This window comes from Mastigoproctus giganteus, chromosome 4 (assembly GCF_048544385.1).
Source record: "Mastigoproctus giganteus isolate SK-2022 chromosome 4, ASM4854438v1, whole genome shotgun sequence".
NCBI lineage: Eukaryota > Metazoa > Arthropoda > Arachnida > Uropygi > Thelyphonidae > Mastigoproctus > Mastigoproctus giganteus.
The window spans coordinates 84195280-84214558 of NC_143578.1; the positions used below are offsets into that span (position 1 = coordinate 84195280).

Below are 19279 nucleotides of genomic sequence, written 5' to 3' on the forward strand. Positions count from 1 at the left end.
AAGGATGTCAGAAGGATTTTGAAGAATCTTGATGCTAAGAAAGCTCCAGGTCCTGATGGTATTTCTCCACTTGTTCTCAAAGCCTGTGCTCCTGAACTTACTCCTGTTCTTTGCAGCCTTTTTTTTTTTTTTTTTTTCCCTTATTCCAAAGGTTTTATTCCTTCTGCTTGGAAATTTGCTCATATCCAGCCAGTTCCTATACAGGGTGAAAAATCCCTCCCATCCAATCATTGTCCCATATTCTACTCTTTCTAAAGTAATGGAGAAATCAATTAACCGCCAACTCTTAAACTACTTAGAAACCTACTGTCTGATCAATGATCACCAGCATGGATTCCATCAGTGTCAATCCACTGTAATATTCTGGCTTATGTTATTCATTTATGGACTAATTCAATGGAAAGGTTCGGTGAAACACAAGTAGTTGCTCTTGACATCTCAAAGGCTTCTGATCGTGTTTGGCCTAAAGGTCTTCTAAACAAGCTTCCATCTTATGGTTTGCCAACTGTTCTTAGTAATTGGTTATCCAGTTTTCTCTCTGTCTGCTCACTAAGGGTGATGGTAGATGGCTCTCTGTCTTCTAACTTCTCCACTAATGCCAGTGTCCCTCAAAGTTTAGTTCTTTCCCCCACTCTTTTCCTCTTGTATATTAATGACCTTCTTCCATTGATTGAAAATCCTATCCATAGTTTTGCCGATGATAGCACATTGCATTCTACTTTCCATTTTGAGAAACCTTACCCTGTTCAATCAGCTTCAACTTCTCGAAAATCTGCTACCAATTCCTTAAATGCCGTTCTTCGGGTAATTCTCCAGTGGAGCAAAGACAACTTAGTTGATTTCAACCCTTCTAAAACTCAGTCTTGTCTTATATCTCGCAAAAAGGATTCTTCTGCTCCTATGCTTATCTTTAGTGACACTCCGATTTCTAGGCAAAATGATATATCTCTTTTGGGGATTGCCCTGACTTCTAATCTCTCTCTTGGTACAAGCACATTGCAAATATTGCTTCCTCTGCATCTAAAAAACTCGGTTTTCTCTTTCGCTCTCGGCATTACTTTTCTTCCAAACAGCTGCTCACTCTGTATAAATCGCAAATCTACCCTGCCATAGAATATTGTTCCTACATCTGGGGTGGTGCCCCCAAAACCGCTCTCAGGCTTCTTGATTCCATTCAGAAGAGGGCAGTTAGGTTAAGTGATGATTCATCTCTAAAAGAGTCTCTTCACTTGCTGTCTTATAGACATACTTGTTTCTGCTGCATGCCTCTTCTACAGTTACTTCCATGGGCACTGTTCTTCTGAATTGGCTCTATAATTCCCGCTCTCTCTCTCTTTCAAAACAGCCCGAACACGTGCCGCTACCAGTCAACATCCATTTACTGTCCCAGTTTTGGTTCAAACTCACAGAACCAACTTTTCATCTTCCTCGTTTATTCATTCAACTGCCGTTTTCTGGAACAAGCTTCCTTCATATGTATTTCGTGAAAATTACAGTCTACAGAAGTTCAAGTCCAATGTCAACAAATATCTTCTTTTGTCTTCTCAACCTCCAATCCAAGCACGGTACTAAGTACTATAGGTTCTAATACCTCTCGTGTTTGGGGTTTACATAAAAAAAAATAATAATAAATTCAAGGAAGACCTGAACAGCCTTTTAGAACAAATGGGTGTAATGGGTGGGTGGGTGGGGGTGGGGGGTTGGCTGAGGCTGTATAAGCTTGCTTTCTTGCATCATATGCCTCTACTAATGCTAATGCTAATATTACACTAGCCTTCATAGTCTTGGAAATATTGCTTGGTGGCTGCCCAAAGAGGTTTCCAAGCAGCATTCAAGCTGCAAATTTAAACTTTTTGCCATGATGCAAAAATGCTTCTTACAGCTCCCAGAATGTTGAGCCTTTTGTTCCAAAATTCCTTTGCTCGCTGCCCTCACTACTTGGCGTTACTTCATGGCATTTCCTAAACACATTCTTCATAGAGCCTCAAGTTGTGTATCACTTCTTGATCTATCAGCTGTAACAAAGAAGTGGTACTGGCTGGCAGGAAATCACCTGATGAAATCAAATTTGAATTCCAAAGAATACAACCAGATTGTCTTGCGATCAGATATTCACAGCAGTAGTCAAAACTTCAATTACCCATTCAATAAATATCCGCTTGGTCTTTCATGCCATGCACTGGACTTCCAGTATATTCACAATTTATCTCTGAAAAACTTTTGTTGTTGCTTGAATACCCAGGGATTTTCAGAATGATATACAATCATAGACTTTAATTTAAATTAAAGCATTAGCACCAAGAAACAAAGCTGACCTGTCTTTTACAGACTCATGGCCTGGCAAAGCAGCTTCATCCTTAGTTAAATAGGTTCTCTGCTATCTTCTTCCATTTCTGACAAAAGAGATTAGTCTTATCCATTAAACACTCGCTGAGGAAAACAGCCTTTCCTTAGATAGGCCAAGGTTATTTGGTGGAAATTGCTATTTTGACTACCAAATTAGCAATTTCCATCCTGCAGTAGCCACGACATCAGTAATTTTTAATTGTAATGTGGCTATAGATCCAGAAGAGAAAAAGAAGAAGCAGAAGCAACAGATGCTGAAGACAAGTTTATAAAGAGAATATATCATCTGCTGAACCTGGAAGAGGACTGGATAAGTTGCATATTTCATCAATGATAAAATCCATAATACACCCAACGAACCAGTGCATGCAATACAACACAGTTCATATTGACAAGTTCTTATGTATTTAAGGCTAATTACAACATGCAAGCCTTCAATGTTTATTGCTACATTCACATGGAATCTGCTCATCATTTTTTTTTTTAATTTCTGCTTATTTGGTTAACAATCTACTTTTCCTATTAAGGAGTAAATGGAAAGGGCAGCAGATCCTACAGATAATTCTGAGTTCTTGCTGTCTTACAAAGATGGCTCGAAGCCAGAGTATTCATAGCTCTACAGGGTGTCTCAAAAATATTGGTACAAACGTTTAGGGGAGGTAGGTAACATCTAAAGGAATGTGAATCGCATAGGAACACATAACCGGAAACATCACCATAAGTGGGTACATGGTGCTGTTCATCAGTTTGCGAGAGAGAAAATTTCTGGTTTACTCATTCAAGCAGTAGTTGGCTGACAAACAGCATGCATTGATATACGAACTGTGGGCCGGCAGACATGCACCTAGTGTATGGATTAGCAGAGGGTAATGGACGAGCCGCTCAACGAATTTAGGGAGAACACTTCCTTCCCAGACAGACATATACCGGACCACCATTTGTTTGCACGTGTGCATCAAAATTTGTGCGATTATGGGTCATTTAGAGGTAACAGGAGTAACGCAGGCAGACCACGTTCAATGGAAACTCCCACCATGGAAGAAAGTTGAATGCCATCCAGAATATTCCTACTACCAGCACACGCGCCATTGCCTCTGCCTTAGGAGTGTCTCGTTGCAGTGTACAGTGTGTCTGGCATGACGATTCCTTACACCCCTTTCATCTCCAAAGGGTTCAGTTACTGCTCCCCCAAGATCATCCTGCACATGTGGCTTTTGCACAGTGGTTTCCCCAAGAAAGCGTTCAAGACTTGAATTTTCCAGCCTATGTTTTGTTAACGGATGAGGTTTATTCAATCAGCACAATGCTCATGTGTGGGCTCACGACAACCCACACGGTGTGCACCTCCATGCGGCACAACATCGCCTTCGAAATAAATGTGTGGGCTGGTATGGTCGGTGACTGCTTAGTCGGCCCATACCTATTACCATCCCGTATGAACTCCGCTAAATATCGGATCTTTCTTGAACAAGTTCTACAAGGATTACTTGACGATGTTCCAGCAAATGTGAGATGCAACATTTGCTTTCAACATGAGGGGGTGCCTGCCCATTATGGAAGGTGTGTTCGTGACCATTTGAACAGGCATTTTGGGCGTCGATGGATTGGCCGTGGTGGACCCTTTGCCTGGTCCCCATGCTCACCTGATTTATCGAGCCTTGATTTCTTTCTGTGGGGGACCCTCAAATCTATCGTGTATGAATCGCCTGTGGAGACAGAAATGGATCTCGTGGCGAGACCCGTCTGCGCTGCTGCTACTGTCAAAGAAACTCCAGGTGTGTTTGACCGTGTATGGCAATCCATGCTGCGTTGGTGTCATGCATGCATCGCGTCTCATGGTGGAACCTTCGAGCAACTGTTGTAACATCATGAAATGCACCCATCTCGTACTCCATTGTTAATATTATGTCAAATAAATGTTTGCCACTAATTAGTGTCTTATGTCATTTCTGCTACTACTTTCCCATGACATTTCCGGTTATGGGTTCCTATGCCATTCACATTCCTTTAGATGTTACCTAACCCCCCCCCCCCGCCCCCTAAATGGTACCAATATTTTTGAGACACCCTGTATATGCTGAATCAAGTTCCAATTAGTCCAAAGGCGGAGGACCAGATATGCCCTAGTTCTTAAGGGAGAATTCCATGCTAGTAAATAACAGGCCAGGGGCAGAAGAGAATGCTTCTGTGATTGGGCAGTGTTGTCTACCATAATATGGAAATCTCCGAGTAGCTCTTGTTTGTGAAAACCAAATGGATGATTGGAAGCCTGAAAGGCATTATGCAAACGCAAACTTCCTACAGTGACTCGGAAATCAATGTCTACATCTAGTTGGCAGGCAGGTAAGGGGGTTTTTCAGCGTGAAAGCACTGTAATGATTTATTGAAACTGATTCCATAATAAAAATGGCTCATTTATTTCACTAAAAAAAAACTAGACAGGAGATGTTCAAAATGCTGATAATAGATGGGACCCAAATATCGATGTACACTGTTTCTAGTGGATCATATACTTGGGACCTATAATCTAATTTAGATGGAACAAATGCATAATTAGTGAAGATTCCAGCAGGAATCTTCACTAATTATGATACTGACTTTTCATTCTTCTGTTTCAGGACTAAGGACTATGATGAATAAAATTATGTTGCAGAGATTTTACAAAATGATTCCCCTAAGAGCAACAGCTATTGCAGCTGAATATTCAATAGCATATCTATTGTATTCCAAGATTGATGAAAGGTATGATATGTATTTGTCCTTTGTTTTCTGTACTTTGTCTCAGACCATTTAAAGACTAATTAATAAAGGATATAGAATGGATCCATGATTCCTTTTGGCTCCAAAGTCAAACATAACGTACATCTGTGTATGCATAAGATTGAGATCAACTGTGATGGGTTATAACTGGAATATCCCACAAGCCTTATATAGTGCCTTCTTGTTTTTATGCATTCTGCACTCCACCAGAGTGCTTGAATGGTGAAATTGAATGCTGAAAGATGTTTTTGGAATGGCAGAGCATTGACAATTTTTTTTTATTTGAGATGTATATCACAACATCAGTGATGGGTTCCTTACTGACTGCAGTGATGTTAAATTCTGCCAGATGTTAGAAGGCATTCCAGTTGGCCTCATCAATTTTTCATTGCAATAACCTGAAAAGAACAGTCTGCCACTACATAGGCAGTTATAGCAGGGAAATGACCACTTCCAGATAACCAGGTGAATGAAGAGAGGAAAGGGAGGAAGAGCAGTTAGAAATATCAGTACAGTAAAGAACCAGGTAGGCATGTGGAAAATGTATTAGTTCCCACATTTAAAAGGAAGAATTCATTTTCAGTGAGCATATGTTTTACAATACGAGGTGCAACAATAAAGTTCCCAAACTGCTGCAATAAAAAGAACACAAAGTAAAGGAGCTCAATTCTACCCCCCTCCCCGAAGTAATCACTACCCAATTTAACACAATTATTACACCATCCTAAGGGTTTCTGAAAAGAGTCAGTGAAGGTATCCAAAGAGATGATCTTGAGTAGAACAGTTACATTTTTTCTTCGTGTTCTCTCTTTCCTTTGAGAGCAATTTTCACCTTGGGAAAGAAGTACACTAGTGCTAAATAGGGAAAGTAGGTTGCCTGGTTAATCTGTACAATGCCATGTTTCAGCAGAAATGTCTTCACAAAAAGGTGTTTTTTTTTTTTTTTTTGTTAGTTGTTGACACATTGGCTTCTGTGGCCATAATTCACCTCCCAAAGTTTCTGCATTTTACTCTGATCCAAGCCAGAGGCAGGATTTGAACCTGCGACCTTTGGGTTGCCAGGTGGCACTTTACCCACCTGGGTAGCGTGGTCGGCACAAAAAGTCTGAAATAAGCTAGGAGACACTGTTGTGCCACAAGAACTAGTTGCCTTTCTGAGCGGGATGAACAATGACTTATTTACTAACTCCAACTTACCATCATACTTTTTCCACTCTCACATTTTGCGTGCATCATAAAAAACACCATTTAATTTTAAGTCAGCCTGAGGCATTATGGCACTAATTACTTAGTTTGCTTTTCTTACTTAACTTTATTTCATTTTTTAATTTTTTTTCATTCTTTTTAGTTTAATTTAAATTTATTAAATTTTGACTTAATTCAATGCCATATTATATTGTTTACTATTCAAAGAACATGTTTCAGATGAGTAAAACTGCTACTCTAGATTCACCAACACAATATTCTCTGCTACACTATCAATGCTGCTGCATACATACTGCTGATCTTAAATACTCTTCTTAACATATACCTACACAGCTATCAATTTTTCTGATTTTCTCATATTTATGCGATTACTGACCCATATAATTTACAGCACAATTTTGTATAGTAATGTTTTATATCACATTAAATTTTTTAATTCAATCTTTAAATTTCAGAAATTTTTCCGGACTTAAATTGCAATGACCTTTAATTATATTTAAGAAGGCAGATGATAAGACGAAGTATCCATGTCATCTAGTGTAGTAAACAGAATTCTTAATCGAAGCGTATATTCTTATTTTCTTGTTGTTGTTGTTTGTTTATTTGGTTTTTAGGAGCATTAGCAACTAAGGCCATATTGCTCCGGGGATATGCGGTGGTCATTTCTTGACCTTTCTGCATCCTCTGTATTTGGTGGTCATGGGCTCGAACCCCAGTCTAATCAAGAAGAGTGTGCTACACACTGCTGCTCCTGCCCACCTGGCTACGGAGGTGCTTTTTTTTTTTTTTTTCCTTCTGGTGAATCCAACCTTGTTTGAATATCTGGAAGAAAATAAAATTTACTCTGTTCAAAGTATACATACATGGTTTGCATGTATGCTTTGAACAGGGCCCTACTTAATTCCACCAGATTTAAATCAGTTCCTGGAAATTGGTGTGTAACGCACCACATCAATAAAGGATGTTGCCATTGCTATCTAAGTCAGTTAATACATACCTGGTGTGCGAGGTTGAGCAATTGAACTCTGCTGGGTAGTTGGTGGCCTCCGTATAATCTGAGCATTTGCAGTTACAGGAGTTGGAACTGTGGAAGAGACAGGAGAAGCAGTGGGTACAGATATAAGAGAAGGGGTACGAATTGCAGTTGTAGGTGTTGTTGGAGTAGTTGGAGTAATTGAAGTAGTTGATTGTGAAACTGTCGGTGTTTGAGGTGAAGACAACTGAGGTACAGACGATGTCTGCGTTGGTGTAGTCGTTCCAATACCACTAATTGGAGCTAAAGCTGTTGATGGAGGCATATCATATTTTTGCAACTGCAAGAGATAGGCATCAGCTAAAAAATAAAAGTAAAAAAAGAGAATATATTATCAATATATAATAGTACTTTATATAAAATAAAATCAATAACTGCTCAAAAATAATTACATGAATAAAATTAACACCTTTCTTAAACTGTGTTAAGAAAAACTGTTTGACAATTTTATTTGAAAATAATTATATGATGCATTCTGAACAAGGAAAACAATGGCAATTTTAAAATATTACATGAAATCAACTAGTCATCTGAAGTTCTCAACTAGTTATCTGTCTTCCTCCAACAGTGGCAAATAACTAACCAAATTCATTAAAATAAACTGTATATTTAATAATATATTTAGATGCTCTAATTTTAAAATAACACTGAAAACTAAATTACTCGAAAAATTAAGTACTAACGGGATGTTAACACAAATGGCATGAGGCTTAAAATTCTAAACAGAACAGAAAAATGAAAACATTTGGTGCTGATATATGCTATTCTTGTTTTTCTTTGTCTTGCCAGCCTGTACCTAGCAAATTTGATGAGCTGTGAAACCTGTGATTCTAATGAAATATGGGCAAGCTACTGCTTTTGGACTGAAATAGATACAGATATTAGGCCACCGTAGCCTAGTGGTCAGGCGCACGGGTGATAAGTACACGTGCCTTGAGTGACCATGGTTCAAGCCTGTGACTGCTGAATACGGTACTTGTGAACTCCTCTGACCGTTTGGTCATCCTGGAGTATAAACAGAAAAAAATTATAAATAATAAAATAATATGTTACTCACTGTATAGATTTCATTCCACCTTGCCCGACAGTCAGGTCAAGCTGAAATGAAACCTTTTTTGCAAATATTCTGGAATTTTGCCTGTCATGGTTCAGAGACCCACTTCTGTGATGTCATGTGTGTGAAAGGAGTCAAGATGATCTGAAAGTTCTTACTACAGGTTTCTCAACCTGCCTGTGTGAAAAGGATGTTGAGTTGTTGGGAATGGCTGACAGCATCCTGTTCTGATTCCTTTAAAGTTAATGATGGGACTGAATTGTAACATCCATATATTTCATGTTGTTTAGATGTTTTAAATTAAAACTGAGAACAGATCTAGTACATGTAGCTTTCCTGTGTACTGTACTATTAAATTAACGCAGCATATAACCACAAATTACTCTGAAATCCTCATAAGCATATTCAAGAAAGATATATTCTATTATTCTCTTCAACTTCCAAAATAAAGGTAACGTTGGTACTGGTGTTGATGTGGGAGTGGAACATTCTTAAATTTTCTCTGTGACAACCTTGTTCAAGGTTGTACAGAGAAACTGTAGCTGCATACCTGCAAACCTTTTTAGTTAGTTATGCAAGGTGTGAATGGAATGTCAGGTTTATGTTAAACATGATGCCAGGGTATTTTAATTTGGCAAAATTCTGATGGTTCAGCCAGAGATTCTGATTAAGGGCAGCCTTCTGACATCTAGGTTGCCTTTAATAGGATAATTTTCTCTGATGAGATTTTGGGTATTCTTGTCATCCAGCCTGGGGGTTCCCCCCCCCCAAACTCCATATTGTTACTTTGTAGGAAAAAAAAAAAAAAAAAACTCTGTAAAAGCCAGATAGTGCATGTTCGTCAAGGGTTATGTTGATCTGGTCACTTGGCCTAGGGGGCCCGTGGAACCATCAAACCCTAGTTACCATATATTTCTGTGAAGAGGAAGGCCGGGAAGGTAGAGTAGACTGCATCCCCCCACAGTCACTTGAGCTTTTTTTTTTTTGGGAGGGCACTTTAAAAAAATAAAATAGAAGGGGGGGGAAGGTTTTTGCTGAAATAGTGCACGGGGTAGCATGGAGGAAAGGCCAGGAAGAGTAGGTTAGTAAACTAATACAGTATATAAAGACTGCTCCAAGAGCACCTGCCAGTATCTGAAGGGCAGAGTACTCACAGTACAGCAGGCTCTAGTAACTGTCAGTAATATGATTCATTGTATCGTATATATACCAGGAGTGGCCTACTTAATTTGTGATGTGATCCACTTTTTCCTTCAAAATGTGCCGCGATCTAGCATCACAAATATTACAATGCACAAGGTGACCAAATCGAGGGATGATTGTATATTTAAAATTCATCGTGATCGACTCGTTGGCCACCCCTGGTATATACAGCAGGCTCCCGTTATAACGCAGTTCGCTATAAGGCTGTTAGTAGTAGAAGCAGTGGAATGTGATGCAAGAAAGCAAGTGTATGAGCTTATGCAGCATCAGCCAAAAAAAAAAAAAAAAAAAATCACACCATTCCCTCCAAATGCCTGTCCAGTTCCTCCTTAAATTTATTCAACCTATCAACTTCCACAACGATAGATGGAAGTTTGTTCCAGCAATTAACCACCCGCTGGCTAAAGGCAAATTTCCGCACATCTATTCTACATCTGTCTTTTCTTAATTTGAATTTATGCCCCCTTAGGTTCGTAATCTGAACAAGTGGAAGGATCCCATCAGAATTCAGCGTGCTCAACCCATTCAAGGCCTTATATACCTCAATCAGATCACCGCACGGGTACCTAGTCTTCAGCCACTGCAATTTGAAGAACTTAAGCCTCTCTTGGTAAGAGGATCCCTTCATTCCCCTCACCAATCTTGTTGCCCTTCTCTGTACACGCTCAAGTAAATCTACATCCTTCCTAAAATGAGGACCTGTACGCAGTACTCAAGGCGTGGCCTGACCATTGCCTTATACAGAGGGATAATCACCTCCTTTTCCCTGCCAGCAAAATTCCTATATATCATTGACAAAACCCCATGACCTGCCCTGGCAGCCTGTCTGCATTGCTCAGAACACTTCATATCTGACTGCACAATTACTCCCAGGTCTTTTTCATTTTCTACCACCTTAAGTGTAGTATCACACAGTTGGTATGTTTCTCTGGGGTTACTTCTAACCATATGCAGTACTTTGCATTTCTCAAGGTTAAACTTCAGTTGCCACTTCTTAGCCCATCTGCCCAAATTATCTAGATCCTGTTGCAGTAGCACACTGCCATTACTGTCATTAACAACCCTGCCAACCTTTGTATCATCTGCAAACTTCGACATTAAGCCTGATATATCTTCATCAATATCATTGATAAATATACAAAACAACAGCGGACCTAACACAGAACCCTGTGGGACTCCACTAATAACATTAGTCCAAGAAGAGCAGCACCCATTGATTACCACCCTCTGTCTCCTCCCACTTAACCATCCTTTTATCCATTGTAGCAACTTACCCTTAATACCATTCTGCTCCAATTTGTACAATAGTCTTCCATGCGCAACAGTGTCAAAAGCTTTCCTGAAATCCAAATATATGATATCAAAATTATTTTTTGCATCCAGTTCCTTTGTAACCACATCATAATATCCTATCAAATTTGTCAGACAAGACTTTCCCTTAACAAACCCATGCTGTGTCTGAATTATTTCTGCAGTCTTGTCTAGATGATCCTGCAATGCATCTCTAACCAGTGACTCCATTATTTTACCCGGAACAGAAGTTAAACTAACTGGTCTGTAATAGTCGCGTCACCCTTCGATCCCGCTTTGTGAATTGGGGATACATTTGCACATCTCCAGTCCGTGGGAACCTCCCCTGAGTCCAGGGACGCTCTCATAATTATGGCTAAGGGTTTGCTTAGTTGCTTTGCCGCCTCCTTTAATATAACTGGATAGATCCCATCCACCCCAGGTGCTTTTCTTATGTTTAACTTCAACAATTTCTCCTCCACTTTGCTTTCAGTAATTCCAAAATCATTAAGTATCCTGCTGCAATTTGATAACTTTCTGCCATTTTCAAACCTTAATAACTCCTCATGTATGAATTGTAGATGCAAAATACTCATTCAGTTTGTTTGCTCTCTGAGCAGGATCATCAAGAGTCGAACCATCGATGTCAAGTGGACCAATCAGATTCATCCCCTTCCTTTTAGAGTTTATATAAGTAAAGAAATCCTTGCTGTTTTTCTTAGCATCTTTTGCCAAGGATTTCTCGTAATCTGCCTTCGCCTGCCTAACCTCCTTTGTCACCTGATTACAGACTAGCTTATATCTGACATAGGCTTCTGAGTCGCTTGATAATTTATATGCATCCCATATAAATCTATTAATATATCTATTACGAGTCTCATTAGTTCATTAGATAACCATTTAGGCCTAAACCTTGAACAATATTTCTTAATAGGTATGAAACTTTTAGTCGCTTCCACTATTAATTCCTTGAATTCTTCCCACTTAGAATTTACTGTTGGTAACATCGTCAGTTGATCCCATTGTACAGAATTTAAACTGTCTGAGACCACTGTACTCACCTTTACGGAAGCAAAAACCCTTTCCTTTACCCCTGATGGTAATTAAATCTAAGTAAATCCCACATCAGTACACTGTGATCACTGCTACTTAGGTTCCCTTATCTGCAAATTCTTAATACACGAATGATCACTGCTGATAACCAGATCAAGAGTATTACTTTCTCCAGTTATAATATTATAACCCGTATCTCACTACAACGCTGTCACAGATCACTATAACATTTTTGCATTTTTGGCATATTTAATGAAATCGTTTCATTTGATGGAGTCGATAGCTTGAAAATGAACACAGCATTAAAACGTTTCCCACGCTCGGTGAAATTTTTTCGTACGCTAATTTAATTGCAGTACAATGACTTGTTACGTAGTTCCGAGATCAACATTTTAAAAAATGATCAAGTATACTGCTTGTAATATTTGCGTTATATGCATTTATCCAAAGTCTAGTCATCACTCAGTACAGTATTAGACATTGTGCGTAATGGACAGTTTACTTGAACATTGTATCGTAATTAATGCAACCAACGCATTAACATTTTCGAACAATTACATTTTCGAAGAGTTAATAATGGCCGATAAGAATGAAAAAGCAACGTCTGGGCGCAGTACAAAGACTATAAATGTAAGAAAAATACTGAATTTGAAAATTAAATGAGACGTTTTGAAGCGAATCAATTCCAGTCAACGACAAGCCGATTTGTGCCGTGATTTAGGACTTGCAAGTTTAACTATAAGAGCAATTATAAAAAAAATAAAGAATTAATTTTAGCAGCGGGAAAGATAGCTGTTCCACTGCAAGCAACTAGGGCTAGGCTGGCTATTAGGATTGAAATGGAAAGACTAACTAATTTTATTGAAGATAATATCCAATGCAGAATTCAGTAAGTTAAATATTATATATATATAAAGAGAGAGAGAGAGAGAGAGAGAGAGAGAGAGCGAGAGAGAGAGAGAGAGCGAGAGCGAGAGCGAGAGAGAGAGAGAAAGAGATTACCCAATATGATTATCTGAAGAAAACTCACCTAAAAAAAAACAATATATATATGTATGTATGTATGGAACCATTTAAAACTGGTAAGGGCTGGTTGAATAGATTTAAAATCCAGGGAGAAGCTGCAAGTGCAGATCAAGGAGCCGAAACTTTCAAAAAAGAACTTGTTAAAATTATTGAAGAGGGGTATTATGTGTTATACTTCTCAACAAGTTTTTAACATAAATGAAGCAGGACTTTTGTGGAAACGAATGTCTAAAAGAAGTTTCATATTGAGAGAAGAAAAACACATGCCAGGTTTCAAAGCGGCGAAGGATCGGTTGACTTTATTGTTGGGTGGTAACACTGAGGGGGATTTAAAATTAATACCCCTTTTAGTTTATTTGGAAGACGGCCAAAGTTAAACCCAAAATCGACACATTTTTCAAGATTAAATTCATCAATTAAAATCAATTTAGATCAATTAAATTCATGATTTTAATTGGAATTTTAAGTTTAATTTTGATGCATAAGTAGTTACCACATAATTATATATGTATGTAATGCAGAATATTTTATATGTACAAATATTTGAATATTAAATATTTTGACCGACATTTGTACATCTTTTCACTACCGTTTATTATCGATTAGGAAATATCCTATGGCACCGACCGCAACTCACAAATACATATGTTACCATATGGGAATGCGGTGCTCGCTTAGCGCGGATTCACTTAGTGCTCTGTTTTTCCGGAATGAATTATCAGCGTTAAGTGGGGGTCACCTGTAAGTTCATTTTATTTCTATTACAGTACAGGGGAACAAAATTCCAACCCAATAACAGATCACTGGGACAAAAATTGCTTAGTATATTACTGCTAGCAATTTTCTTTGTAGGCCCCAATCACAGCTGTATATCTGCCCTTTCAGTAGCCTTTTTAGTAAGGTAATGTGGATGGAAGGCTAGCTTCATGTCAAGCAACATGGCTCCAAGGTATTTTAATTCTGCAACCATTCTGATGGTCGAGCCAGAGATTCTGATTAAGGGTAGCCTTCAGATGTCTAGGTCGCCTTTTAATAGGATATGTCTTGTGAGTACAAGCCCAGCTTGAAGCCTGTCAAGAATGAGGTTGACTCATTGCATTAGCACAAGTCTTATTTCCAGTTATGAGTAAGATAAGATCACTGGCAAAAGAAACAGCATCTATCATATTTTAAGGTCCGAATTTAAGGTTGTCATGTAATGACTTCCAAAAATAGAGACCCAGTACTGGGCCCTGGGAGCAAACTTTGATAAATGTGCAGGTGATTTCCTGGAATCTGGTACAAATGGTTGCACGGCAATCTTATAGGTAGTCTGTGAGAAACTCATACAAGTTCTTTGAAACATCCGAGTGTATAACCTAAGTGTGTACAGTGTTACTGATCAAGTGGGAGAGGGGGATTCACCCAACGCCACATCTTAGTTAAACAATACAAATAGAGAGTTTGTCATAATATAATCTCTCCGGAGGTCAGATGTATGGGTTTCTGAGCATTTTTTTCAGGTTAGAATAGAGCTGTGTTGGTATGTTATTCATCCGGCCACTTAGCCTAGGGGTCCTGTGGAACTACACGGACCTGTAGTTTCCGTCCAGACCATAGGGAGATCGGCTGGGTGCAATAGGGAATAACTCTGATAGGGCGAATCCCTGGCTTCACTTGACCTTACTGAGGAGAACCCAAAAGGAAAAAAAAGAAAAAGAACTTTTTGTTTGAGAGTGCAGGGGTGAAAGCTGAAGGTGAAGAAAGTGGATGATAGGAAAATTCCCACGAAGAACTAGAAGAATTGGAAACAGTGGTGGGGCACCACTGCAGAAGCAACCCATCCTACATTGGGGGTGGACTTGTGCATAGGTCCATTCTGATATTCCCTGTCAAAAGACTTGGTAATTTGGAATCTCCTCTCTTACACCGATCTTCTCTGGCTTAAAATCTCTCTACCTTATTGTGTCAAATTTATCTGTTGTCTCTACCGTTCTCCCAACTCCATTAATCACTTGGAATTTTTTGTCCTCCTCTCTTTGTAACTTGACTTTCTCCAATCCAATTTTCCTAACAGTAAGGTAACTTTCCTTGGTGATTTTAATGTTCACAACTCCAGCAGGGTTCCGTTTTCTAGTCATATCGACCCAGCTGGTGGAGATGCCGAGGCTTTTGCAATTACTAATGACCTTGCACAGTTTGCTCATTTACCTACAAGAATTCTGCACAATCCTAACCACACAGCCAACATGCTTGATCTTTTTCTCACAAACAACCCTTCTAAGTACACAGTCGAAGTGAGTGGTCCTTTAGGCGCGTAAGATCACAACTTGGTGATTGTCTCTTCTCCAATGGAGCCTCTCGTGGCTATTCCCAACCTCATATTGTTTGGCATTACAAGAATGCAAAATGGGATAACCTGCGAGATTTCTTTTCTTCTTTTCCTTGGTCGGATTACTGTTTCAAAACTTCTGATGTCAACGTTTGCTCAGATCGTGTCAGTGAAATTATTCTTGGAGGAATGGAATCCTTTATCCCACTCCACTTTAAAATCTCGACCTTTATCTAAACCTTGGCTTTCCAATAAATGTGCTAAGGCTGTCCAAGAGAAGAATGTTGCATATCATAATTGGCTTGTTTCCAATTCTTCAGTTTCATTTTCTGCCTACACCAAAGCTCGCAACAATTTTAAAGCAGATATTAATCAGTCCACATGGATTTTGAACAGGCTAAGAGTAGAAAACTTGTATCTTGCCTAAACTTGTATCTTTGCGAACATTCTGGTCTCTTGCCAAAGCTATTAGCTGCAACTTTCGCCCGTCTCTGCTCCCACCTCTGTCAAAACCAGATGGCTCTATTGTCACTTTAGTCAAGGATAAAGCTGACCTGCTAGCATCCCATTTTTCTTCCAACTCATGTATTAATGATCTTGGTAAAACACCTCCCACCATTCCCAACATGTTCCATTCAATGCCTCCTGTAGTCTTCTGTCAAAAGGATGTCAGAAGGATTTTTACGATCTTGATGCTAAGAGAGCTCCAGGTCCTGATAGTATTTCTCCACTTGTTCTCAGAACCTGAGCTCATGAACATTCTCCTGTTCTTTTCTGCCTTTTTTCACTTTCTCATTCCAAAGGTGTTTTTTCTACTGCTTGGAAATTTGCTCATATCCAGCCAGTTCCTAAAAAAGGGTGACAAATCCCTCCCATCCAGTTATCATCCCATTGCAATTACTTCTACTCTTTCTAAAGTAATGGAGAAATCAATTAACCGCCAACTCTTAAACTAACTAGAAACCTTCTGTCTGATCAACGATCGCCAGTATGGATTCCGTCAGTTTCTATCCACTGGTGATGTTTTGGCTTATGTTACCCATTTATGGACTAATTCAATGGAAAGTTTAGTTGAAACACAAGCAGTTGCTCTTAACATCTCAAAGGTTTTCGATAGTGTATGGCATAAAGGTCTTCTAAATAAGTTTCCATCTTATGGTTTGTCAACTGTTTTTTGCAATTGGTTATCCAGTTTTGTCTCTGACCGCTCACTGTGGGTGATGGTAGATGGCTTTCTATCTTCTAACTTCTCCACTAATGCTGATGTCCCAAGGTTAAGTTCTTACCCCCATTCTTTTCCTCTTGTATATTAATGACCTTCCTCCATTGACCAGAAATCCAATCCATAGTTTTACTGATGATAGCACATTGCATTCCTCATTCCAGTTTGAGAAACCTAGCCCTCCTCAATTGGCTTCAACTTCTTGAATATCTGCAACCAGTTCCTTAAATGCCGATCTCCAGGTAATTCTCCAGTGGAGCAAAGACAACTTAGTTGATTTCAATCCTTTAACTTTCTGCCTTATATCTCGCAAAAAGGATTGAAATCAACTTTTCTTCCCAACAGGTGTTCACTATGTACAAACCGCAAATTTGCCCTATCAGGAATATTGTTTCCACATCTGGGGTGGTGCCCCCAAAACCTCTCTCAGGCTCCTAGATTCCATTCAGAAGAGGGCAGTTAAGTTAATTAATGACCCCTCTCTAACAGAGTCTCTCCACTCCGTCTCATAGACGTACTGTTTTTGCTGCATGCCTTTTCTATAGATACTTCCATGGGCACGTTCTCCTGAATTGGCTTCTATAATTCCCGCTCTCTCTCTCAAAACAGTCCGAACACATGCCACAACCAGCCAACATCCATGTACTGTCCTACTTCAAACTCACAGAACCAACTTTTCTTCTTCCTCATTTATTAATTCAACTGCTGTTGTCTGGAACAACCTTCCTTCATGTGTATTTCCTGAAAATTACAGTCTACAGAAGTTCAAGTGTAATGTCAGCAAATATCTTCTTTCATCTTCTCAACCTCCAACTCATGCATGGTACTAAGTACTATAGGTTCTAATACCTCTCATTCATTTGTTTTTGCAGGAAACTGGATTTAAACTGCATGGATAATACAATGGTTTTAATTCCCATACAGTGGAACAAATTTGCATTTTTAATGAATTGTACTGGTACTGCACTATTTTCAATGGGTGGATTTATCTGTGTTACAACTTTACATAAAAAAATTAAGCCAGTACGTCGGAAGGATTTCCTAATATAAGAGAATAATCATAGCGCAATTTAAAATATACAGAAATGCAGGAATAAAGTTACAGAAGATCTAACATACCATTAAGACAAATGGCTTAGTGGAAACTAAGGATGGAAAGATTCTGTGGCAACTATATTAGATGAGCTCTTTCTCGAAGATAAGGTGGAGGATGGTAATAAGAAACAGAGAGATATTAGAACATAGAATAGGGTATTTCACAGTTGTAAGACTGAAAGTGATTTCATTATCCAAGAATTGTAAGAAGTGTTGGCAGTAATAAAGAATAAGAAGGTGCAAGGTCCAGACCAAGCAGTAGTAGAAGTTATGGAAGCAGCTAAGAACTGGCCTGAACTGCCGCTGTCTTTGTTTAACAATTGCTTAAATGAAGGTACCTTCCTTAATTGTTGAAAGGAGGCTGAAATAAAGTTGTTACTGAAGAAGCTCATAAGGACCCAGTAGATCCTAGGGCTTATAGACTAGCAGCATTATTGGCAATATTGGACACAACCTTAGAGAGATTGCTGAAAGAAAGGTTGAGTGCCATTTATATAGAAAGGAATCAGGTGTCTAGTAGACAGTACGGCTTTAAGAAGGAAAGTTCAACTGAAAATGCCATCTTTGATGTGCTAGAAAAAGTAAGGATGTCCATGGAGAAGTATGTTGCTGGAGTGTTTATTGATTTTCAGGGAGCTTTTGATGGTCTTTCGAGGGAGAGTGGTTCTTCAAGGAGATTATGAGAAACTGACTGCCCTGAAAACTTATATAAAACAATGAGAAGCTACTTTAATAACAGGAAGGTCTCAGTCTGGACAAAATACAGTTACTTAATAAAGTTACTAAATAAGTAACCAAGGGAGTTCCATAGGACTTATAATGGGGCCCTTCATGTATATTTGTGTAATGGAATGTTATATCAGCAATGAATGAATTGTGAACTAGTGACTTATGCTAATGATTTAGATGTATTGATATATAAGAGATTGAGAAAAATAATTGAACAATGGGCTCAAGAGATTTTGAATAGGATTTCTATTTGTACAAAGACTCCAGGGCCGGCAAACAACAACCATCACAACACACATATATACTTACACACACACACACTTACACACACTTGCCGGCTATAAATAACCTACAGATGCTACAGTGGTATATAGGGGTAACCCTGGAGGCCGCAATCAATACAAGAATACATTGTCCCTTGTCCCTTGTACAAAATCACATACTAAGAATAATGTGATGAAGGGCAGATTTAGCACAAACAGACATCCTACCATACGAGCTGAAGGGATGGTAGAAGGAAATGCACATGAGATCAAGTACCTCAGCATCATTCTTGATCATTGGTTGAGGTTCTTGCCAGATGCACAATATATAAGGAATAGAATTAAGTTATAGACATCAAACTTAAAAGATTCATTGGGACAAACTGGGGTGTTAAGGGTAAAGACCTACGTCAATGACACAAATTGTATATTTGTTCCTATAATAACTTATGCATGTGGTGCTTTGAGCTCATCCATTGGTAAGATGGAAATTGATAACAGCACAGCATTCTACCCTTCCCTTCCTGGAGTTACTAGGGCTTGTCAGATAATTTATAATGATGCTGTTCAGGTTACTGCAGGGTGTGAGCCAACTGATTTGGTTATTATGAATAAATGCCTTCAATATGCCACAAAACAAAATTATTCTAAGGAAATATATGGTATAAGAGCTTGACTACTTTTGGAT

At 38.9% G+C, this 19279-nt stretch overlaps 1 protein-coding gene across 3 annotated transcripts in view; it reads right to left on the reverse strand.

Annotated features, from left to right (window-relative positions):
* The window catches only part of Hcf (Host cell factor), a 722783-nt gene that overhangs the window by 422332 nt on the left and 281172 nt on the right, over positions 1-19279 (reverse strand). For all 3 annotated transcript variants that reach the window (XM_090372788.1, XM_090372787.1, XM_090372786.1), the window contains exon 8: positions 7310-7645. In XM_090372788.1, the coding sequence (XP_090228914.1) occupies positions 7310-7645 (336 nt within the window). The remainder of the gene's footprint in view (positions 1-7309; positions 7646-19279) is intronic.